The sequence below is a fragment of the Eschrichtius robustus genome, chromosome 18, assembly GCF_028021215.1.
Source record: "Eschrichtius robustus isolate mEscRob2 chromosome 18, mEscRob2.pri, whole genome shotgun sequence".
NCBI classification, from domain to species: Eukaryota; Metazoa; Chordata; class Mammalia; order Artiodactyla; family Eschrichtiidae; genus Eschrichtius; species Eschrichtius robustus.
Genome location: NC_090841.1, coordinates 78549931 through 78572630, shown reverse-complemented (window position 1 = coordinate 78572630; position 22700 = coordinate 78549931). Strand labels below are relative to the sequence as shown.

At 39.5% G+C, this 22700-nt stretch overlaps 1 protein-coding gene across 1 annotated transcript in view; it reads right to left on the bottom strand.

The window, feature by feature from the left end:
* Positions 1-22700, bottom strand: part of MYO16 (myosin XVI) — a 406857-nt gene that overhangs the window by 182181 nt on the left and 201976 nt on the right. The window contains exons 16-19 of the mRNA XM_068526630.1: positions 19476-19587; positions 16608-16725; positions 15793-15864; positions 13154-13295 (exon numbers count right to left, since the gene is read on the bottom strand). Coding sequence (XP_068382731.1) covers positions 13154-13295; positions 15793-15864; positions 16608-16725; positions 19476-19587 — 444 coding nt within the window. The remainder of the gene's footprint in view (positions 1-13153; positions 13296-15792; positions 15865-16607; positions 16726-19475; positions 19588-22700) is intronic.

Genomic DNA, 22700 nt, shown 5'->3' with positions numbered 1-22700 from the left:
AACCCAATTGGGTGGGTCTGGTTTGGAAGGCAGAGTAAAGGCACGATCCCATAGGGGTGGGTAATCCAGGTAGGTTGGGTGGGAGTAGTTTTCAGAATGCCATCAAAGCACTTCATCTGCAGTTTCTGTGATCTTTGCAGAAAAGGGATGAGTACTAATTATGGGGAGGGGAGTGCCCCCTACGTGTGAATGCCCTATGTGAACGGGTGGGCAAGTGCTAGCAGGCACATGCTATTCTGCAGAGAAAGCCAGCCATGCATTGCCACAAATACCTGTGGATGAGACCTGCAACACAGGCAGAAGTCTTGACCCTCCCTGGAGTTCTTGACCTTCTCTGGAGCTTGGTCTTGTTAGGCTAGAGCCACTGGAAGAGGTGAACTAATCCAGGCATGGTTGTGAGAATTTGCAGGTGTGTTCTGATCTGCAGACTTTAAATTTCACCTATTAATAGTGGTACTACCAGTTCTACTAAGTCTCAAGGATCCATTGACTCTGATGCATTTTAGCATAACTTGTGTTGGAGGGGGCTGACTCAGAGTTCACCCCCTGGCATGAAGCAGGGAGCCACCAGGTATTTGGATGGGACTGACATCTTCCAAAATACCCTGACCAGGAATCATAGACTCACAGGTCCTGAAAGCAAAACCAAGCCAGAGAGATAAGCCAAGGCTCCATTTGTAGGTAAATGAAATGTGATTATCACAGTTTCAGAGACTGAGAAAATTAATATTCACAAGACACAAATGTCTTACTAACAATTTCATTAATGTTGTGTCAGGCTCAGAATAGAAATCCAGATCTCTCGATTTCAATCACCCTTTCAAAAAATTAAAACGCAGCTAAAAGATAAAGTTGCTGTATTCATAAATTAACTACCATGTACTTGAACATACATAACACATACACAAAACATGAGATCTACATAACATTTCAACCCACTAGTTGTAAACTACAGTAAAAAGTGCTGTTTCATTTTTCACTTATCATGCTTTTCTTTTTTTTCGCCAGCTTCACTAAGATTTAATTACATACAATATTCTGTAAGTTTAAGGTATACACCCTGCTGATTTGCTACACAACTGAAAAATTATCATGCTTTTCTTAATAGGGTTCCTTTTCTCCCTTCATAATAATTCTCTTTGAATACACTGCCCTCCTCCCCTTTTTATGGGGTTTCTACTATTTAAGATTTTAAAGAGCACTTCAGGATACCTTTGCAATTTAATAGTAAGGTTTGAAATCATAAATTCTTATTACCCAAAGGTTTGTGACTTTACTGCCCCCCAGAAGATGATGGAGAAAGAGTGTGAAAGTACTGGGATGGGAGATCATCTCAGAATCCCTCAAACCACCTATGAAATGGACACCTGTCTTTCCAGCAATCACCTTCAAGTATACGTGCTCACAACTTGTGGCTCAAAGTTAAATTAATTAGATAGTGACTTGTAGCAAGTGGATATTGCTGGGTAACCAGCCACCCCAAAACTCAGTGCCCCAAAACATGAAGTACTTATTATGGTTCTAAGTCCTTTTGTCAGCGTGGGTGGCCTGGCGGGGGGTTGGCAGGTCCAGGATAACCTCCTCCGCTAAATGCCTTGGGGTTGGCCGGCTCCTGGCTGGCTAACAGTGGCTCTCGCTATCCGCAGGAGAGCCCGGGCTTACGCGCGAGTGGCAACGACCGGGATCTTAGACTAGTGCAAGGCCTTAGAGCTGGCACATCATCATTTTTGCTGTATTCTCTTGGCTACAGCAAGTCACAAGGGCAGCTCAAATTCGAAGGAAGTGAAAACAGACCTAAACTCTTGATAAGAGAAGCGTCAAAGCTGTATCGGACAGGGCATGGATGCAGAGAATAAGCAGTTGGGGCCATTTTTGCAATCTATCAACACTTCTTCACTTGAGAGTGGCTTTTAACTACTTTATTTATTAGCTCACTCACCTTTTGAATGGATATGTACTGAGCACCTACTTTTGCAAAGCACTCTGCCGGGTGCTAGAGACCCAGATGCAAAGAACACAGGACAGTCTTACCCTCAGGGACACGTCGATATATAGATATGTTAAACTTTAAATAATAATTTTTTGGGGAAATAAAGAAATCATTCATATTTTTTAAAGGTAGCTTTAAAACTATGTTTTTCAAAATCATTTTCTGACCGTTTCAATGGGGGAGACATTTTTGGAAAAACTAAGGTTTCAAGTCTGACATACTGGGGTTCATACTCCAAATCTACCACTTCTTCCTGGCTGTGTGACTTGGGCCACTTACTCAACCTCTCCGAACTCTGGTTTCCTTATCTGAAGAGGGGAGACAATAATTCCTGCCTCATGCTAATGTCAATATTAAATGTAATAATCTCCAGCTCAAAGCCCAGCTCACTTACAGGTAACATCCAGTAAACCATAACCACAATAAATGCACCTTCCCCACTTCTCCCGTCTGCTTGGAAAATGTATTTTTAATAAGACTGTACGTGAAGAGAGAAAAGTTAAAAGTGTGCAGCTGACAAAAACTAAAAATGTCCTTTCGTTGAAAAGCCCATCCTTCTCAATGAGAAAATTATATTAGGAAAAGGCAAACAATATTTAAATTGTGGGACTGACATTTGCTTCCTGGTGTTTTCTTCAGGGAGCGGCAGGGTCACCAAGACCCAGAATGGGACACCCTGCTCTCATCTCTGAGCTGCATGGCGGCGTTATTTATTTTGGCAGAACTGCCACGACGCTCAAATGACAGGCACAGAGGAGCATAATAAATACAGATTTGGTTAACTCTATCCAGCAGGGCAGGGTATCAGGGGGTTGAAAAGAGGCCAAATGCATTTCCCCAGTGAGAAATGAAACAAGAGCGTGGGCACGGCCAGCAACGCGATGAATTTTATCCTTTGTATAAAATATACAAGCTTTAGCCTCTGCACTCTTGGCTCAAGAAAGAGCTAGAGAAGAATGCTCGCGGGTTTGTATTAGCCTTATAAATCACTGAATTTCTTACACAGTACACTGAATCTATTTGACTCTCAAATAATATTTGCAAATAGCATAATAGGCATTATCAAAAAGGAAAAACACTACTGTTCGATACTAAAAATGCCATATTCTCATAGATCTGAAAGAAATCTCTTTTTTTCCTCCCATCGCCTAAAAACATGCACTTAAGGGAAAAATACGTAGCTCTTCATTGGTTCAATAAGCTGCACTATTCTTGAAACAATTTATCACATTATCATGATTAATATTTATACTTAACCATTATTGTGTCCATAGTACGTGGTAATTTTTATAATAAGGGTGGTAAATTTTTAACCATCATTTTGTATTTATTATGTAATATTTAATTTTTGAGTAATATAATATACATGCTACTTTGGTAAACCTCTCATATTTTTTATTTCTCTGGATCCTTCTATTTGAAAAAAAAGTATCTCACAAAAAAATGAAAAGCAAATGTGCAATTACAGAGAAAAGGTTCTTAGCTCTTTAGGAAATCATTACACATATGGGTGTTTTGGTAACGAAATGAAGCAGAAGGAGAATTATTTAGAAAGCAGGTTTTGTCTTAGATATTTTGCTAAATTGTGTAGTTTTGGTTGTCATGACAATAAGCACCATGGTTTAAATGTCTATGCAGAAATAGAAGTCACTCGTATCATATTCATAAGAATCAAAGAAATATCATTATTTTTTTTGATATTTTTGGCATTTTATTAAAAATGGAAAAAGTTATTTTAGTTATAAGCACTCTGGTGCTTCCTCCCCTCCCCCGCCCCCCCCCGCCCCGAGGCAGACCCCATAGGTGTCAGGGAAAGGCAAGCCCCCTGGGAAATATCATTATTTAATGGGAAAAAGTTCCCCAATTTGGATGAAGGAGGGAAAAACATGGTGTGCAAAATTTATTTTTCTGACAAACTGCTTGTTATTTCATCTCTGAAACAAAAATAAAGACAAAATATTTAGAACTAAACAAACGAAGGAAGTGCTACATATAAATCACCTGGAATGCACTAAGAGGTACTCAGGGGATACTTTATAGGCTCCGGGTCAACATAATCAACAGAAAGTATGAAAAAAACATTCAGTCAGGAAGTCAGAAAAAAAAAAGGAGAAAATTTCAAAGAAAGTCAAAATAGGGTATCCTAAAACTGCAGAGCTTAGTAAAAATAAATAACATAAACATGAGAAATGACAACAAGAAAAATAAATTGATTTTTGAAAATAAATAATTCTTACAGGCAAATTTCAGGCAAGACTTACCAATGATACTGGAGCAAAGGCATAAATAAAGAATGTCAGGAATGTAAAGTTGTCAAACTAGAATTATAAGAGATGTTGATTGGAGGATTATAAATAAAACAAAACTGTGATTTAGTTGGTGAATACATTTAAAATCTTAAAGTGGACAACTGTCTAGAATATATATGACTTTAAAAAGAAAGAAAATAATCTGATTAGACCTATAAATTTTAGAATAGTATTCATAGGTGAATTCTCCTTTCACCTCCCCAAAAATTTTTAGGGAGAATTCCACCAGATATTCAAGGCATATATCATCTTCATTTAACACAAACCATTTTAGAAGAGAAGAAGAACAGAATTGCTCTCAGCTTACTCTTTAACATAGATGTAATAGCAAAAGATTATATAACAAATAAATAAAATCTTATCTCACTAATGAAAATAAATGCAAACATCCATAATAATGACTAGAAAATTGAATTTAGTTCATCATGACCAAATAGGGTTTACACCAAAAATGAAGAATTATTCGACATCAAAAAACATACATCAATAAAATTTGTCACATAAGCTAAAAAAAAGGAGAAATAATCTTAATAGATAAAAGAAAAACATTCAATGAAACAGCATCCATCTATGGTTGAAACCATTTAGCAAAGATTGTCTACTGGAACTCTACATAAACAGATTACTTACTGACAAATACTTAGAGGTATTACATTAATTGGGAAACAAGACAAGAATATCTACTATCACCACAAATTTTCAACATTGTATTGGCAGTGCTAGCCAATGCAATAAAATAAGAAGAAATAGACATAAATGACAAGGAAGACAAAAAAGATAATTATGATCACTTACATTATGATATTCCACAGGAAAATTATTAGAACTAATAAGAAAAGTCAGCAGGGTTTCCTGATATAAGATCAACATATGAAACTCAAGATTAAGTATCCCAATAAACAAATTAAAATATAATAGAAAAATAGCACTCAACATAGCAAGAGAAAGTACAAAGTACTTAGAAAATAATCAAATAGAAGTGTGCAAGAAATTGATAGAAAAAACACAAACATATTTAAGAAATAAAAGAATGTATGCAGAAAGAAATATAGATCATATTTATGGAAGCGAAGAATCAACAGTCTAAAAAGGCCAATTCTCCCCAAATTAATCTATAAATGTAGTTTTCATCAAAATCCCAAATGAATTTCTTTTATGGACTAAGTCAAAACGACTATAAAATTCATATGCAAAAATAAAGATCCAGAGATAACCAAAACAAATAAGAAAAGTAAGAACTTATTATGAGAACTTATTAAAACAATATATTATTGATACAGTTTTAGTCAAATAGATTAAACATCAGGAGGAGGTGAAAAAGCATTTCTAATAAATGGGATAGGGATAGTTGAATATCCATCTAAAATATAACATTATATCAATTTCTCATATAAACAAAAATAAATTCCCGATGTATTGAAAATCTAAAGGTTTAGGAAAAAATGTAAGATGACATTGGAATAGGAAAAGAATGTCTATGGTAAGTCCCTAAAGTCAGGTCATTGTATATAACTGAACAAATATCACCATACACATATGAGCACGTCACCACCGGGCAGTGTAGAATCTGCATTGCCATGCACAACCTCACTTGTAATCAGGGAAATGTAAATTAATATTCTCCCCACAATTCTGCTACTAAATATATACCCCAGGGAAAATTCTAAACATATATCGCAGGATGTGACACTGTAATTGAAATGAAAAGAGACATAAGTGTCCATCTAAAAGGAAATAGATGAGGATATTGTGGTTTCTCTTCAGGGGAATTAGTGCAGCAGTTACAAAGAATTAATTAGCTCATTACCTATCAATATAGTTAAATCTCAAAAACTATGTGGAGTTAAAAAGGGAAGTACAGCGTAAAATGTACTCTATGATAGCATTTCTTTAATTCTTTAATGACTCACAGTGTCATACACTTGTTATGAAACACCAATATCTAGATTAATTTTTAAAACTGTGGAAAATTTACACAGAATTGATGATATTGTTGTCTCTGGGCAGGAAGGAGAGGAATTGACTTACGTAGATAAACAAAAGTAACTTCAGCTTTTAGCTGCAATTTTCTATTTCTTTTCCGTTAAAAAACATCGGAAGCAAAAGTGACAAACGTTAAATGTGTTAGATAATAGGTAAGACTTGCCTATAACCCTTTGTACTCTTCTTGATTATTAAATCTTTCACTCCCCCAAATACAGTTAATGAAGAAAGATATCACACAATAAATGGAAAAAAATTGAATGTCTATTTTCATTTTCTCACAAATGCACAGCAGCTGTTTTAGTATTTCTATAAGGCATTTGGGAATTAATGATATAAATTCATTTATTAAGAATTAAGTACTTTACATTATAATTAATAAGGCAATGTAGAAAATATTTTACCAACTCTTAATTACGTATGGACTGTTGGTATAAATTTTTAGATTATCTTTCTTTTCGACTTGTAATATCCATCAAAGAACTTAAATCTTTATAATCATTTTAGTAAAGTGCTAAGGGGGAAAGTTGAAACTAATAAGTAAATATTTGGGTTTTAATCAGATTTATTTACACATTCAGTCCCTCCTTCAGGTTTCACTTTGTACTTTTGTGTCTGAAATGAGGACAGATAATCTCCATGACCTTTTTCAAACTTTTACTAACAGTTTATAAAATATATATCGAATGAGAGACAGAGAATGAGATTTTACTTAGGATTCTCAAGTGATGTTAAATATATCGTATGCTCAGATGTTTTCTTTGGGAAATTAATTTCCAATTTCTTATCAAAATAACAGTGAAAAAAACATTTAATTTCTAGACATTTTCTCCACACTTCACTTTCTTATCACCCGGTTTAGCATTTAGATAGTTTCTTAACCTATTGCAGCCCCTAAAATCCTGGGGAGCATTACAAACTCTCCCTCACTGAGACTCCTTGAGCGGACTGGGAGAGCGGTGTGTGGGTTGGCAAAAGTATTTAATTTTGACATCCCTCTGCTTTGCAGCGGTCACAGAGCCCCACTGAGCCCCGCCCTGAACTAACGAGAATTCATACAGACCAGCCAGTCAATGATGCGGACAGTCGCAGGGAGTAAAAAATACCTAAATCTGGAGTTAGGTGACAACTACACAAGTTCCATTACAGATCTGGCAGGGCGGGGTTGGGGGTAGGGGCATGCAGACATCTGACAAATCGCGTGGCTTCTTTTCAATAAAATCTTTCCTCATCGTCTGACTCAGGAAGGAGGGAAACACTGCTCACCTTAACCCTTCCCGTTGGAGAGAATGACGGTGAGCCCTCAGCTAAGGCGAAGGTGACCATCTGTGAGGAAGCAGGGCGGGATTCCGGTTGGGGGGCTTAAGCGCTTAGGTCGTTTTGAGAATTTCAAGTCCCAATAACGGGCGAGTTTCATCACCTGGGATGCGCCCAATGATTGCTACCATTGGAGGAGATTAATCCTCAAATTTTCAACTCAAAGAGTTAACCTGACGGACCTCATTTCCTTGCAAAAGATAAAACAAATTATACTTTTGTAAGAACCATTTATAACTATTTATGGCTACAATCTAGTCCTTTTAAAAAGTCATAGATGGCATCTGACTTTTTTTAAAAAGCCTTTTGGTTAAATAATTTAAGAAGAAAATAATCACACACACACACACACACACACACACACACACATCCTTGATTTGAATTTCAGGCTTTTTCATCCTGGGAAATACGAGATGGTACAGAAATCATGACAAATCCCCCAGCACAAAAAGCAAAAACAACCTATAGATGGAATTCGAAAACTGTCCTAAGATGCTAGGTAAAGTACTTATAGGTGATCTATGCAAACGGTGTAGGTATAAACCATAATCCAGGAGATGTTGTTGATGGTTTGCCTGCAGTGCAGAGGACAATGCTCTATCTTCAGGCCCCTAGAGCTTCATAAACTAAGGTACTGACTTCCTGTCTCTAATGGATGAGATCCTTGACAAATGCTCGGTTAGAGCTGCCCATCTAATCCGCTGAAAATAATCTTAAAAAGATTAACATTCTTACTGTCATATTAGTGTAGTAAAAATTACGTTACTCGTCTATCAGGTGGTATCTCGGTGTAGGTTTTCAAAAATCACAGATTTTATCTAAAATTAAAAAGATAATTTTCTATTTAAGAAAAGGTCAACAACAAAATCATTACAGAAAAAAATAATTTGACTTAAAAATCCCCAAGAACTACCAGGGGACTATGAACCACATTGGTGGTATTATTTCAGAATTTATTAACTTGTTTAATCAGCAAATTGAGAAGTTAATACAGTCCAGGAACATTTATTTCTTTGAGGGGAGAGCCTATAAGTCCCCCAAATTATACGGAAAACTGTGTGTGAGTTTATGCCATTCATCAGATTCTCAAATTGGACTTCGACCTAAAAAAAGGTCCAAATACATTATAACATTCTGTAAGTACATTAAGTGTTACCTGACTGCATCAATGAGAAACAAATGGAAATCATAAGAAACTTGGATATCATTTCAATATAATATACAGCAAAACACTCTCTGTTTAAAATCCTTGGAAATTCAACAAACATGCATACACACCGCTAACTATTCATAACTAATAGTATACAAACTGAATTCTCAGTAGAACAAAACTAAGGAGAATTCCCAAATGAAAACTTAAGCCGTAAATCCCCTTAACCCGGCTAATTCACCTTACATTCATTTCAGAGCATCAAGGTAGAGATCAGCCTTCTCTGCCATTCAGGAAGGCAGTATTTAGACCAGATACAGACTACCCAACAGAGTAAACCAGCCTTCAGATTCTTCAAGGCTATCTTACATTTTCCCTATATGAAACATTTGTTGCCTCTAATTAAGAGCGAATAGCAAGTCTCACCTATGAAGAAGTGTCATTTTTCTGAATATGAATAAGAAATTGATTGTTCCGATCTTATTAGTGCAGATTCGCTACATGCATTTTGATGCACCTGATGCTGTCAGATGCTGGAGAGGACCGTGCTCGCCTGACACCCCGACAGGACCTTAAATTCACATCCTACTGCACATGCACTTTTGTCTCATTTCAGAGAGTTGAGTTGTCAGTTGTGAGACATCAGGCCCTACTATTAAGATCTCCATCCTTTACGATGACTCACCCAGACTGCTGTGGAACGCCCGCGCCACGTGGCAATAAGCTGATGGAAATCTTTCTGGACGCCTAGGACATTCCATACTGACTTACAAAATCATTTTCTTATAATTAAACCATGTGAATTTAGAAACAGGATAAGATGCCAAAAATATCCGATTTCAGGAATTAAATCACTACATTGATATGTGAATTTTAAAACAAAACTACCCAGCAGTGTGCATGAGTAGCGGCATTCATATTCTTAAAGAACAAATTATTTCCTTTATCTGCTACTCTCCAAACAACCGAGATTACCGAAGCAACGGAAAACGAAGAGAGTGGACCGTATCTAGGGTTTCTACCATGGCCTCCTTCTGCATTTTTTCTCAGTCCTCATTTCTCCACAATAAACGGCCATAAACTGGGAAGCCTTCTTTCCAGCCACGACCACGAAGATTTTACTGTAGCAAAACCACTCTGGTTGTGCCAGGCACTGTGCAGACAGCCTTGTGTGACCTCTTTTATCCTCAGATAGTCCTGGAAACCAACCAAAGTTCTTGCAATCAGGTGCCGTCCAAAGGAACAGGCTTGGACACAGGAGAACTCAGGATAAAAATGAGTTGAAATTAATCGTAGGGTTTGGTATCTGAAGACAGTTGGAGAACTCTCCCAAAGTTTCTATAATTCATTGAAGCAGAATGTAATTAATCATAAATTACTAACATGTTTATGTTTAGCTCAACTAAAATATCAAAAGAATGTAATATAGTATAAGCATATGTAAGACCCCGAAGGCTCAGTGACAAACAAAAAAAATCTCCATATGTATGCTTGAAACTCAGTTTATTTACTGTATTATATTTGCATGCCAAATTGTGCTCTCCAAAAATGTGGATTTCAGATCATGCAGCCATCAATGAATAAATGAATGAATGAATAAATAAAGTATAAAGTATATCTCCAATACCCCTCTAGTGAGTTACCTCCTATCTATTTATAACCTTCAGTCTACTTATTGTTAGGGTGCTTCTATGATAAAAAGGGGATTGTTCCATAGGTTATATTTCTCGGGTGTCCCCGTATATATAAACCACTGCAGTCAGAACTCATGATGAAAATGAGTTAAAATAAACTGTAGGTTTCCGTGCCTGAAGACATTTGGAGACGTCTCCCGAAGTTTCCACAACCCCTCTGCCTGTCCAAGACTCTCTTAACTTACAGGTGCCTCTGCAATAGGCAAGTTTACAACAAAAATCTACTGAAGATCTCAATTCAGGAAAAATAATAACTTCAGATTTAACACTGATAATTCAATCCTGGGCATGTAAGTGCAGCAATTGTGAAACAGGTCCAATTTTAGGAGATGCAAAAATTATTTATCATTTGAACATTTTTAAGTTATTATTATTCGCTACACCTTAGCAAGAATCTCTATCTCATTTCACAATCACAAGGATGATAAACCTATTTGGAATCCAGGTAGAAGAAGTAGAATTTTTTAAAATGTGTAACATTATTTATATTGTACCTATTTTGCTATAATCCAGAAAATGAACCCAGCATTCTAAGAACAAACATGTCATCTGCTTAAATTTCGCTTGTCTTCCCTTTATAACTTGTGAGAGTATATCTTATTTATATTTATTCTCTCTTGCAAATTTTACAAAAATTACATAGTGTGAAAAATATTTCCCATCAACATCAAGGGTGCCTGCCCATGTTAACCACAGGAATATAAATATATTTTAATATAATCTTTTCTAACACAATTATAAAATTTCCAAAAGAAATTGGGGAATTCATAAACAATAAAAGCCTATTCTAAGTTTATACAAATTTTGAGACTTCTCTGTGACTTAGGAAATGGGTCTGTAAATCTGCAAATCTTTAAGCTTTCTGTGAATTTCCGTGAATTACAAATACTGCAAACATAACCTTTCTTTGCATTATTTTTGGATTTAAATTCAGGTTTGGGTGACCCATGGGAGAAATAGAGAAGAAAACATGGGAGTTATGACTCAAATGAGAAAACTGTCTTTTAGAAGTTAAACTTATGATACATTAATCCACCTCTAATTTTCCAATAATCCTTGTCCTTATTCATTTGCTTAGTAAAGAATCATAAAGACAAGACTCATATCATAAATTTGCACGATGACACAATATTCCCACTGAAAGGGAAGTAATGTGTTTTCCAAGGTTTATGTTTTCATTTTCTCTGTGTGCAGTCAAAAATCTTGACTCTGTATAAGTTTTTTCATTTATATAATTTAAGGCTCTGTAAGATTTAAATGGCAAATGGAAATTTTCTACAAGTTTTTACGTGCAGCTGGATTTATTTGTTAATTTTTTCAACGTCAACTTCAGCAGAGCTGCCAATGATTTTATACAAGATTAATTTGTTAGTCTTAGCCTACTAGTACTGTCCTGTGAATAATCTTCAAATTTAAAGGGAAATCACAAATTGAGAGTAAGAAATAATAAAATCCAGAATCCTCACCACATCCAGTATCAATGTATATCTGCTAAAACATAGGTAACGCTATAGCGACCCTCAGGTCACAGACTATATGTTGAACATGCTGATGAATGTGCAGTGGATTTTTTTTTTAATTAATTAATTTATTTTATTTATGGCTGTGTTGGGTCTTCGTTTCTGTGCGAGGGCTTTCTCTAGTTGCGGCAAGTGGGGGCCACTCCTCATCGCGGTGCGCGGGCCTCTCATTATCGCGGCCTCTCTTGTTGCGGAGCACAGGCTCAGTAATTGTGGCTCACGGGCCTAGTTGCTCCGCGGCATGTGGGATCCTCCCAGACCAGGGCTCGAACCCGTGTCCCCCGGCATTGGCAGGCAGATTCTCAACCACTGCGCCACCAGGGAAGCCTCCTGCAGTGGATTTTTTATGTGCATATTTTAATGAGGATTTAGTACGCCTTTGTCCTTGAAATCTTCTGAGATATCTGGATTTATTTAAGAACTTTCTCATTAATACATATTAGTCCTAATGTTTTCCAAGTAACCTCTAAAAGGAGCCGTTTTCAGGAATTTGGTGCAGTCTGCATGGACAACAAAGAAATCCTCAAGAGGTTTCATTCAAAGACCAGCACACGTGTAAAGACTTCTGGATGCAATTTTGCTCCCAATGGCCTGCCCTGCCCAAGGTCATTATTGGAGACAAGAATATTAACAAAGTTTTCCACCGACAAGATGCCAAGAAGATCTATCATTTTTAGATGATCAAACAGCCCTGAAACACTACTCCTTAAAGATGACTAAGGCCAGGAGTCAAAATGGTTACCATAGAGATGCGTCATCAAATAATCCACAAAACAAGTGAAGAAAACAGGAGGAATTACCGAGCTGAAACACATGATCAAATTGTTTCTAGAGAGACATGGGCTTCTCAACGGACTGAAGTGCTTCTTCCCAGATTTATACATTTTTTATGCTTCTTGGTGATTAAAAGGCCATAGATGCCTTCAGTCCAGAGAGAATGCATTTGCGTCTCTATGCACGAGAGATGATTTGATTAATTTATCCAGGGGTGTGCGTATGGGCAGAGGGGGCTTAAATCCCTTAAAATTAGTCAATCAAATCCTTAAAGTAAAATCATCGCGCTAAAATGAAATGTTTTAATGATAGTTTAACCTGTGGGTGACACTGGATTATGAAGCATCTTTAAGAGCGAGCCTAGTTAAGCCGCTATTATGGGAATCACCGTAATCACCAGCGTCCATCACACCTACCTGCTGGGCTCCTCTTGACTGTGAAGGTAACAATTCACCGTATTCACCAAAAAGCTGAACAGACGACTGTACAGGGACTTGGCCAGGAGGTCCCGGTAAAATTCAGCCATCTCTATGGTGTGTCGCCGTGTGATCATCTCTCCTGGGAGAGCAGGAAGGGGAGGAGGCATAAGCACAAGACTTTCCCTTGTTCAGAAGCCACCAAGCTGTGTCCTCCTATTTATCCCTCCACATCCACGTATATCAGAAGATGTTAAAAATATTATGACTCTAATAAACAAAGTCTCTGCTGGTGATTACGAAAACACATTTCTCTAAAGTGAGTGCCATGCACACTTCAATCTTATTTGCTGCAAATGTTGACCACAGCTTTTGACCTCCAGGCAGCCTACATCATCTCCTTTCAGTGAGGGAACCGACTCTTTGCAGGGCCCTCTTAACAAGCTTTCTGATAACGGCTCACTGCATTGGATACGGAGTCTTCCTCAAGGCCTCTGGAAAATTAGTTATATTTTCAATATTTTCAAAGCAGTGATCCTGCTAACCAAAGTGGGGGTCAGGAGGCTGGGAGCAAGATTGGGCCTTAAGGTAGAAATTTCTATGTTATTCTCAAAGAGCTGGTGATTGAAATCTTGAGTGATAACCTTTCGAGTGGAGAATAGACTAGAGAAGAAACCAAGAAAAAAATAAGTAAAGATGATTTGGGATTGAGGCTAGGCCAGCATTGATGCTGGAGAGTTGAGAGGGAGTGAGAATCTAGTTCACATCCTATGGCTTCGGCCAACCTGCGTACCACTGCAACTCACCCAACCTGGGTACCACTGCAACTCAACCCACAGGGAGTCCGGTAATAGGATGCTGACCATGGGAAATGAGGGCTTAGTGAGCTGTCAATCAACAGAGGTACAGGTAAAGGAGAACCGCCTCTGAGGCAAGCTGAGCTCAAACAAACAAACAAAAGAGCACCAGCAGGTCGTAAAGAGTCAAGCGACCATGAGTTCAATGCCGCTGAGATGGAACCACACGAAGTGGCGGTGAAAGCAGGTGTCACTTGTGATGTTATAGGATGGAGGTCTCTAGAGCCAACATGATGGTGGGGTTCTCACCCACATGGCTGGGGAGTAAGGAGGGAGGCCTGGATATATTAAATTACAGATATTAAGGGGGAGTTCAATGTTTCTTTAAAAAGTCATGAGGGGGGTGGGAGAGGGATGGGTTGGGAGTTTGGGGTTAGCAGATGCAAATTATTACATATAGGATGGATAAACAACAAGGTCCTACTGTAGCGCACAGGGAACTATATTCAATATCCTGGGATAAACCATAATGGAAAAGAATATGAAAAAGAGTATATATATAGGTATAACTGAATCACTTTGCTGTACAGCAGAAATTAACACAACAGTGTAAACCAACTCTACTTCAATAAAAAAAAAGCCGTGAGGAAGAATAATGCCTTTGGAGAACTTCAAGAAAGTGTATTTCTTGATGCAAGGTCACTGGTGGGAAAATGGCTGAGGATGTAGCATAAAAGTGAGGTATGGCCCCAATAATAAAGGGCCTCTCAGGACCTCCAAAAGGGATGACATTTACCCTAAAGGAGTTGGAGTATCCTTTAAAGGCTGTTATCCATGGATGAAAATCATATTTGCATTTCAGAAAGCTTACTCCTGAAGCAGTGCGGAAGGAAGGTAAAGTGAGATAAGGCCAGGTGAAAGACTAATCGGATTCTCTTGCCATCATCTAAGTAAAGAAAGATAGTTTAAGGGAGTGGTGATGAAAATGAAGGGAGGAGAGTGAGAATGAGAAGTATTTATGGGGTAGAACTGGCTTGTGGCTGATCTACTCAGGGCAGAAGGAGGAGGGCGAAGTATCAGGAAGGACTTCTGGGCAACTCAGTGGATAATGGGGAGATCCATAAAGTTTGGGAACATGGAAAGGGAACTCTAGGGATGAGGCAGAATTTACAAGCCACATACCAAATTATCTGCAAGTAGGGCCAATGGGAACAGAAGGTAAGAATAGCAGTGATTTTGAGAAAAAAAAATATCAGCTGGACGGTGGGTCCTCAAAATTACAGTAAAGAGGCAGCTTCGTAAGGCAATGATTTATAGTGGATTAAGTGAACAGCGTTTAGGAAAGGCACTCTCTTGCCACTGAGTGGAGATCTTACAGCACAGGATCATCTCGGGAGTCAGATGGCATTAGAGTCTAATTCCAAGCATGCCATTTACTGGTGATTTGATGTCCAAAGTTATCTAGCCTCTTTGAATCTTAGTTTTCTCATTCATTAAAATGGAAATAGTTAAGCCCACCCCTTAGCAACTTGTAAGAACTAAAAATTCCAACATTTATAGCACCTGCCACAATTCCCTTCAGTTCATAAGTGCCCAATAAATGGCAGCTCTTATCCTGACTGATGAGGAACAGGGAAAAGGATGCTCTTCACAGAAGAGGGCAGCCTGGCACCGCATACACAAACGCATCCAATGTTCTAATTGAATAAATCCTCTTGGACTGATGACTTTATTAGTCTCAAATGAGTCACTAGCTAAAAAAGGTGACCAGCTCATCAGAATGGCCTCTCAACACTGTAAACACTTTCACAGAGGTGAAAGGCAAAGTACAGAAAAACTTACCCTTAAAGTATTGGATATCAGTTGTTAAAGCAGATGCCAATTCATCCGTTGATACTTGCAACATTCCAGCCACTAAACGAAAGCATAAAGTTAATACATATTTTTGACAGCGAGAACATGGTATTTTATAATTGAGAAGTTTGTGTAGACCCATTAGAAAATGTGTGTATTAAAGAAACGAAACTACCACTGCAATTGGCAAATTCAGCTAGAGAAACAGCTTAGAGGAATCGAAACGTTAATGAGTTCTCAGGGCTCCTGCATTAAATCACTGCAGGATTCTTTCCCTCCTGCCCTCACAAATGGCCCTGAATGCTTTTTCCCAATTCCTGGTTAAATTACTTTGATATGAGGCGAAGGTAATGCTGGTCACGACCACCTGTGGTTTTAAGGCGTTTTGAAAAAATCTGGGAGTGACTGACAAGGCAATTTCAAGGGAGAGAGAGGCTTGTGACAAGGTCTTTAAAGGGAAGTAACTGTGTTCTGTTTAAATGTTCAGCTAATAACATGCCCCCCCAAATACACGGGATGGCAGGGGGTGGGGCGGAGAATACTTAGAACGATATAAATAAACCCAATTATGTGCCAAAGCATCACCACTGTTACTGTGACATAAACGTACATCTTATTCATTCACATAACCAGGAAGAAGAAAGAGGATACAGTTCTTTTTTTCCCCTCCGCCACCCTCACTGAATCCCACTCCAGCAAAAAAGGGTTGATTCCACCTGACTTTTCTGTACTGTGTCGCCATCCACTGGCCGGTCTGCAAAGCTGCACATCAGTGAGGTTACTGTTAGGTCTGTCCCACTGACCTTGTTCCAGAAGCTGGAGGTCAGACACAAAGGCGGAGTCGGCCTCGGTCAGAGCAGTGAACCGAATGTCTCCAAGGTGTAACGTGGCCGCTAGAATCACGCACACGTTCTCCACCTCCTACGCGGTTGAGAAATAGAGGAGATGAGCGGTGCTGCCCAGAAGAAAGATTCAGAGACCAATCCTCTGAAAACCCTCCAAGTGGGTGTAAAAAATGACGTGCATGCTATGGGGGCTGTGATTGTTCAGACCCAGAACGTCCCGTCAGAGAACTGCCAATCTCTAGCTCAAAATCAAGATCGGGAAACTCAGTGTTCCTTCTCGCAGCCAACTTTTCTGTTCCTTGAACGAGAGAGAGTGAGGAGGTAATGCTCTGATATAAATGAGTGGTTTCAGGATGAAGCATGAATGGCTGTGTAACCATGGTCTGACTGGCTGGACATCACCTATAGGGGCTGACTTCACACGTGTCCCCCCAGGGCTGGCAGAACTGCTACCGGCGGCTAAGCCGACTTCAGGGTCACGCGGCTGCTTCCTCAGGGAGCATCAGAGCCCATCTCTTATGCAAACAGTTCTCTCTGTTTTGAAATAAACTGCTATTATGCGTACAGAATTTTTCATTTCTGCTGGAAAATTAATGGAGGTGTGATGAAAACGTCCATGACTAAATAAACAAAATGCTAATTTTTGAAGGTATTTTAAGGGAAACTCAGGAAAAAAATGGACGTTAGCAGGGAGGATGAGAGTCTCAGCTGAGAGGATACCCGAGAACCTGGAGCGCTGTGTGAAGAAAGAAATGAGACCTCAGATTCGGGTTTGGACAGTCATTTGGGGGTAAGAAGAAAAAGTCAAGGAAAAGCTGTAAGTTAAAAGGTGCTTCCCCGGAGTCACAAATATTTAGTGTTCTGCTATCAACAGTAAAAGTGGTTAAGCCTCATTTAGGGCAAGTGACATAACCTTTTAAATTCCCAGTTTCCCCATTTGTAATTTGGGAAGAAAAAGCTCCTGCCTGTGGAAGTTTTTCTAAGAACAATTCTCATTTGCTTTATAAATACACAGTTGACACAATATGGTCATTGGGACTTCTATGGATTTCCTCCAGAACTTTTAGTTTTCAGGACAAGGTACAGTTTTATTACCTTAAAATGAGAGCATTGAAAAGGATAATCTGTAATTTTCAGATATAATACTCTATGTTTGCGGCATGACTTAGAAATGTTTTTGGTAACCTCCAAATCACAAACTAGTGTCTTTAATTGTATTTACTTGTGCTTGTCTGAATAACATTTTCCGGGCATCTTAAGCTACTTGACACCTCCCTCTCCCCCTTTTTTTAAAATAAATCCAGTAACTCCTCATTAAATGTCCCAGTGCCCTAGGAGAGAGGTACTTCTGGATGCAGACAGCAAGACTTCGCTGTGTCCTCAAGGATCATCCAGTTCAGTGAAGTAGGCAGAGCTATGAAAAGTAGCCCGAACACGGATTACAGTGTGGTGATGCCACGACAGAGGTAGGTAGAGATAAGCTGCTCTGTGAGCAGGGGCAGGGGCTGCTTTTCTGTGTCCGTGATGGAAGACAGGGTGGAGGCAGTTTTATGGTCCGATCTCCCAGGACCACAGTCATAAGCTTTGATTCAAGGGTCTTGCCAGCCCAGAAGTACCTTCCTCCCAATCTTATGGGACATGATCTTTTCCTCCTGTGTGGACTAAATTGTCACCGTCCCAGTCACCCCAAAGGATCAAGATGAAGTGACTGCCTTCACATCGTTTGCTTAACTGCACATATTTCTTTCACCAAAAAACTTAACTTCCCTACTCGTTGCCTTAGGTGGAAGGTATATTTTGCTTGCCCTGCCTCTGAGGATCAATCATGGATTTTAAAGCCCCGTTTCCAAGCAACTGATATTTTGGTGGAATGGTTCCTTACCCACGTCTCTATCCCAGTTTCCCATAAGGAAGCAGAGATTTCAGACACGTAGGAAGGGAAAAACAATAACAAAAGAGTACAACAGTAGCAAGTGCAAAGACAGAAAAGTACAAACGGGTAGGAGTTAGGGAAAGACAGTAATACAGAGATTGGATGAGCAGAGCCACAAAGAACAAAGTACCGTATGACTGCACGTTCCTAGAATTCCAGTCTCTGAATGGGTGAATGTGTAGAGGAAAGAGACTGGTGGGAATTCGAGAGGTCTCAGGCTCAGGTCATTTCCTGTCTCTTATTCTCTAGACCTGTGCCATTCAATTCAGGAACCACGAACCACACAAGACTGTTTCAATTTAAAGTAATCCAAAAAAATAAAGTAATAAAAATAAAGTAATCAGAACTAAGAAAAATTAAAACTCCATTTCCCCGGTCCCACGTGGCCAGTGGCTGCCATATTGTACGGCGCAGACCTAGGGCATTTCCAGAATCATAGACATTTCCACCTCACAGCAGTGGGTTTAAACCCGTTAAATAGTACTTCTCAGCTTTGTAATGCTGGCAGGTATTTGGTAATTCTTTAAGAATGAAAAAACTAAATCATGTTGTTGAAGAAGATAGTTTAATAAGGTGATTAGATTACTTGTCAAAGTGATTCTTGGCAGTAAACAGTTCCCTCGATCTGCCAGTCTTCTCTTGAGTCAAAGCAAAGTTCTTTGATGTGTTTTGCTCACATGGTTCCAACGGGCAAAGGTCTCCACCACCTCCTTGAAGACGGCAGCCCATCCTCTGCCTGTCTCCAGGGCACCTGTGCCCTGAGCGTACTCTTGTTTATGTCTATCCCCCCCTAGCATGCAAACTCCAGGAGCACAGAAGTGTTTTGAATGAATGACTTTTATAAATTAGTAGAGGGTTGATTTTCTCGGTGGAATATTTATGGCATGACTCACCAAGTTACTGAAGCCAATTACATTCAGGGCTTGTTTCCAAACAGCGAATTTCTCCCTGTTCAGAGAATGCTCTGCTGTTGATACTTCTTCTCGAAGGGTCTTGCTCAAATACCTGTGAGGAGGAAAAGCACATAGCTTTATGGCTGAGTGCGTGGTCAAACCCCAGTGGTTAAAAGTCACTTCAGCCACATTTGGTCTCCAGGATAATGGAAATCACCTGGACATTGTGTCCCCATGTGTTTATAAGGCTTTGGTCCATAATAGCACATGATGTTTCCGGAAGGAAGAAAAGTTCTTGCTGTACCAGAACGTATTCACACTGTTTTACTTAGTTCTCACTTGAGCTGCACCCTTTCCCGGAGAAGGTCACAAGTGTTTTGTGTATTTCATAGAGAAATTTGGCAGGTTCTGTTGTATGCTTTGTAATTAATATTTGTAGTAAGGATTTTAAATTTAGAGCAATTTATTATTTATTTTTGTCAATACCTTTTAATTACGAAATGGTTGATTAATGCATTGATTTATTCCTTTCATTCAACAAACGCAAAGGAATCACCTACCAAATACACAATACTAGCAGCTGAGGATAGAAGGATCAAGAACTCATCCGTGGAGGCTCAAGAGCAAAGATAGTGTATCCATGGGCAGAGACAAGAGAAGACACAGCTGTGACGCAGTATGGAAGCAGAATAACAGAGATGAACTTGGCCTGATTTTGAGAGTGTAGGAAGGGTCCAAGGAGGAAAGCTAGGGGCGGGGAGGAGGCTTCGGTTCCAAGAGTTGACACCTGAGTAAGGTTTCCCCAAGCAAATCCAAGACCCAAGGGTGTCCCTGGAATAATTAGCAACACCTACAAAGGCACAGAGGCTGGAGCACGCGTGATGTACGTGGGGAACTCGCGTAGGTCAGCCAAATCCGAGCCTCTAGTGAGAGGAGCCGTGGGTGATGAGGTCGGACAAGAAGCCAGAGTTGTGTGTATCTTGCAGAAGAGTTTCCATGATGTCTTGGAAGGAATGGGCTGTCCCGAAGTTCTTGAAACAAAGAACAGGTATGAGCAGATTGGAGTTTCAGAAAGAATATTCTCGTAGCCCAGTGAGATTCCCTGGAAAAGAGATGAGGCAACTAAAGAAGCCAGTGGACCCAGTGAGAGACCAGCAGGGAAGAGAGGCAGAGGAGATGGAGAGGCAGATGGCCGGGAGGAGGGGGCCTGGCTGGTCACAGGGGAAGAGAAAAGAGAGGCGTCAATAATGCTTTGCAAGATTCCATCTGGGGAAGCGGGGTGTATGGTGGCGTCATTCATCCAGAGAGGCGTCCCAAGAGGAGGAGTGAGTTTTTGGGAGAGAAACGTTGTATTTTATCATAGTCGTGTTCACTTCGAACAACTTGCTAAAGTTCAAGTGGTGTTCCAAGAAATAATTGGCTATAAGGATCTGAAATTCAGAAAAGACTAGAAAATAAGGTCTGGAAGTCATCAACATGCAGATGACTAAACCATGGAAGTGGATGAGCTCCGTAGAAAGGAGACGCTAACATTTTAGGGATGAAGAAAGAATTAACAGCAAGGAGACCATAGGAGCGAGGGATAGGATGGTGTGGACTAGACGCACACCCTGTTGGTGTGGATGTGGGGTCTGGGAGGACTTCTTTGTCCTTGACCTTGGCTGGGAGGGGTCTAAATGAAACAGCCCAGTGGAATAGGTGGGGAGTGGGAGAGACTTCAGGAGCTTATAAGCTGAGGCAGAAGCTCATAAAGACTGGAAAAAACTTTAAAAGAAAGCGAGAAGGAAGTTGCAGAGGAAGGCAGAGGGTTTGGACTCGGAGCACAGTGGAGGGACACTGCCTTCTCCACATCTGGGTCAGGTGATCAATATGGTCCAATGGCCAGAAGCATCTCAGGGAGTGGAGGAACCACTGCTTGTGGCTTCGGTGTTTTAGGAGAGAAAGTAGTTGAGGTTTAGATGACGAGGCAAAGTGGCCTTGAGGAAGGTCATGAGAATCTAGGACACTGGCTGTGGAGAAGGGACATCACTGCCAAACAAGGGGACACAGGAGGTTTAGCTGATGCAGCCGAGGACGAGGGGGAGCTGAGGACCAGCTCCTGGGGGCCTTCTCTTTCCCCAGAGGATGAGGGAGCTGGGGTTTGGGGCCATGGAACAAAAGGTAAAGGTCAAGGGCAGCCACATTAGCAAGGGGCTGGGTTATGATGGTCAGAGCCATCTTGCCTAAAATTCACAAAATTCTAGTGACTAAAAAGTCTTAATGATAAGCAGTTCTAATTACTCTTAATTTTTCATGTTCTCACAGCAGTTTTCCATCCATCTTCCTGGTACCATCTTTTCTTTCCCACTTGTTGATCACAGCATAGGTTAGAATTCCATTCAGAGTGGCCAATTGACATCTTGCAAAGAATAATTAGCTCCTGGTAACATTACAAAGTCAAATATGCAAAACACCATGGTTCCTTTTCACATTCTTAAAAGTTAATCAATTAACAAGCTTCACCTATGGGGAACTCAAATATTTCTTTAAACCTCAGCATATGGTGGGAATTTACAGCAGCTCTGACCTGCTCCGTGAAGCAGTGTGAAAGTAACAGTAAAATTCTGGGCAGGAGCCATGTGAAGTTAATCTGGGCAATTTAGACAGGGCTATTAAGTCTGTAATGGCTCAGGAGAAACCCAATCAAAATAGGGGATTTTAGAGGACAGTTGGCCTGATGGCAGGAATGATGCTTTAAGATTCATTGTATTTTCCTCTGTAATCAGAAAACTTGTTGGTATGAGGATGATCCAAAAAAATAGACCTCAATGTCTCCTATGCAAATTTTACATTTCTCCCACTATTCAATAATGTGTAGGTTGATTTCACTAGAAATATAGGTCTTACTTATCAGCAAAACTGTATCTTAAAGTGGGAAAATGAGTACCAGAAAAAACTAAAAGTTTACTTTCTGGAGATGAAAATTGCTTGTTTTCCCTTTGAAATAAATCACCTAATAGTGAAACCACACACAGGACAAAGGAATCCTAGCAAAATATGCCTAGTAAAATATTACAACCAAGAATCTGAGACAGAGTTGAGTTCTAGTTGACCCTTTCTGATGACATTTTAAACTTTTATCTTAGTAACTATAAAATGGAGTAAAAACAGATTAAAAGTGAAGTAAAAAAATTCTCCATTTCTAGTTCATGATGATTTTATGATAATTAAATAAGGTACTGTGTG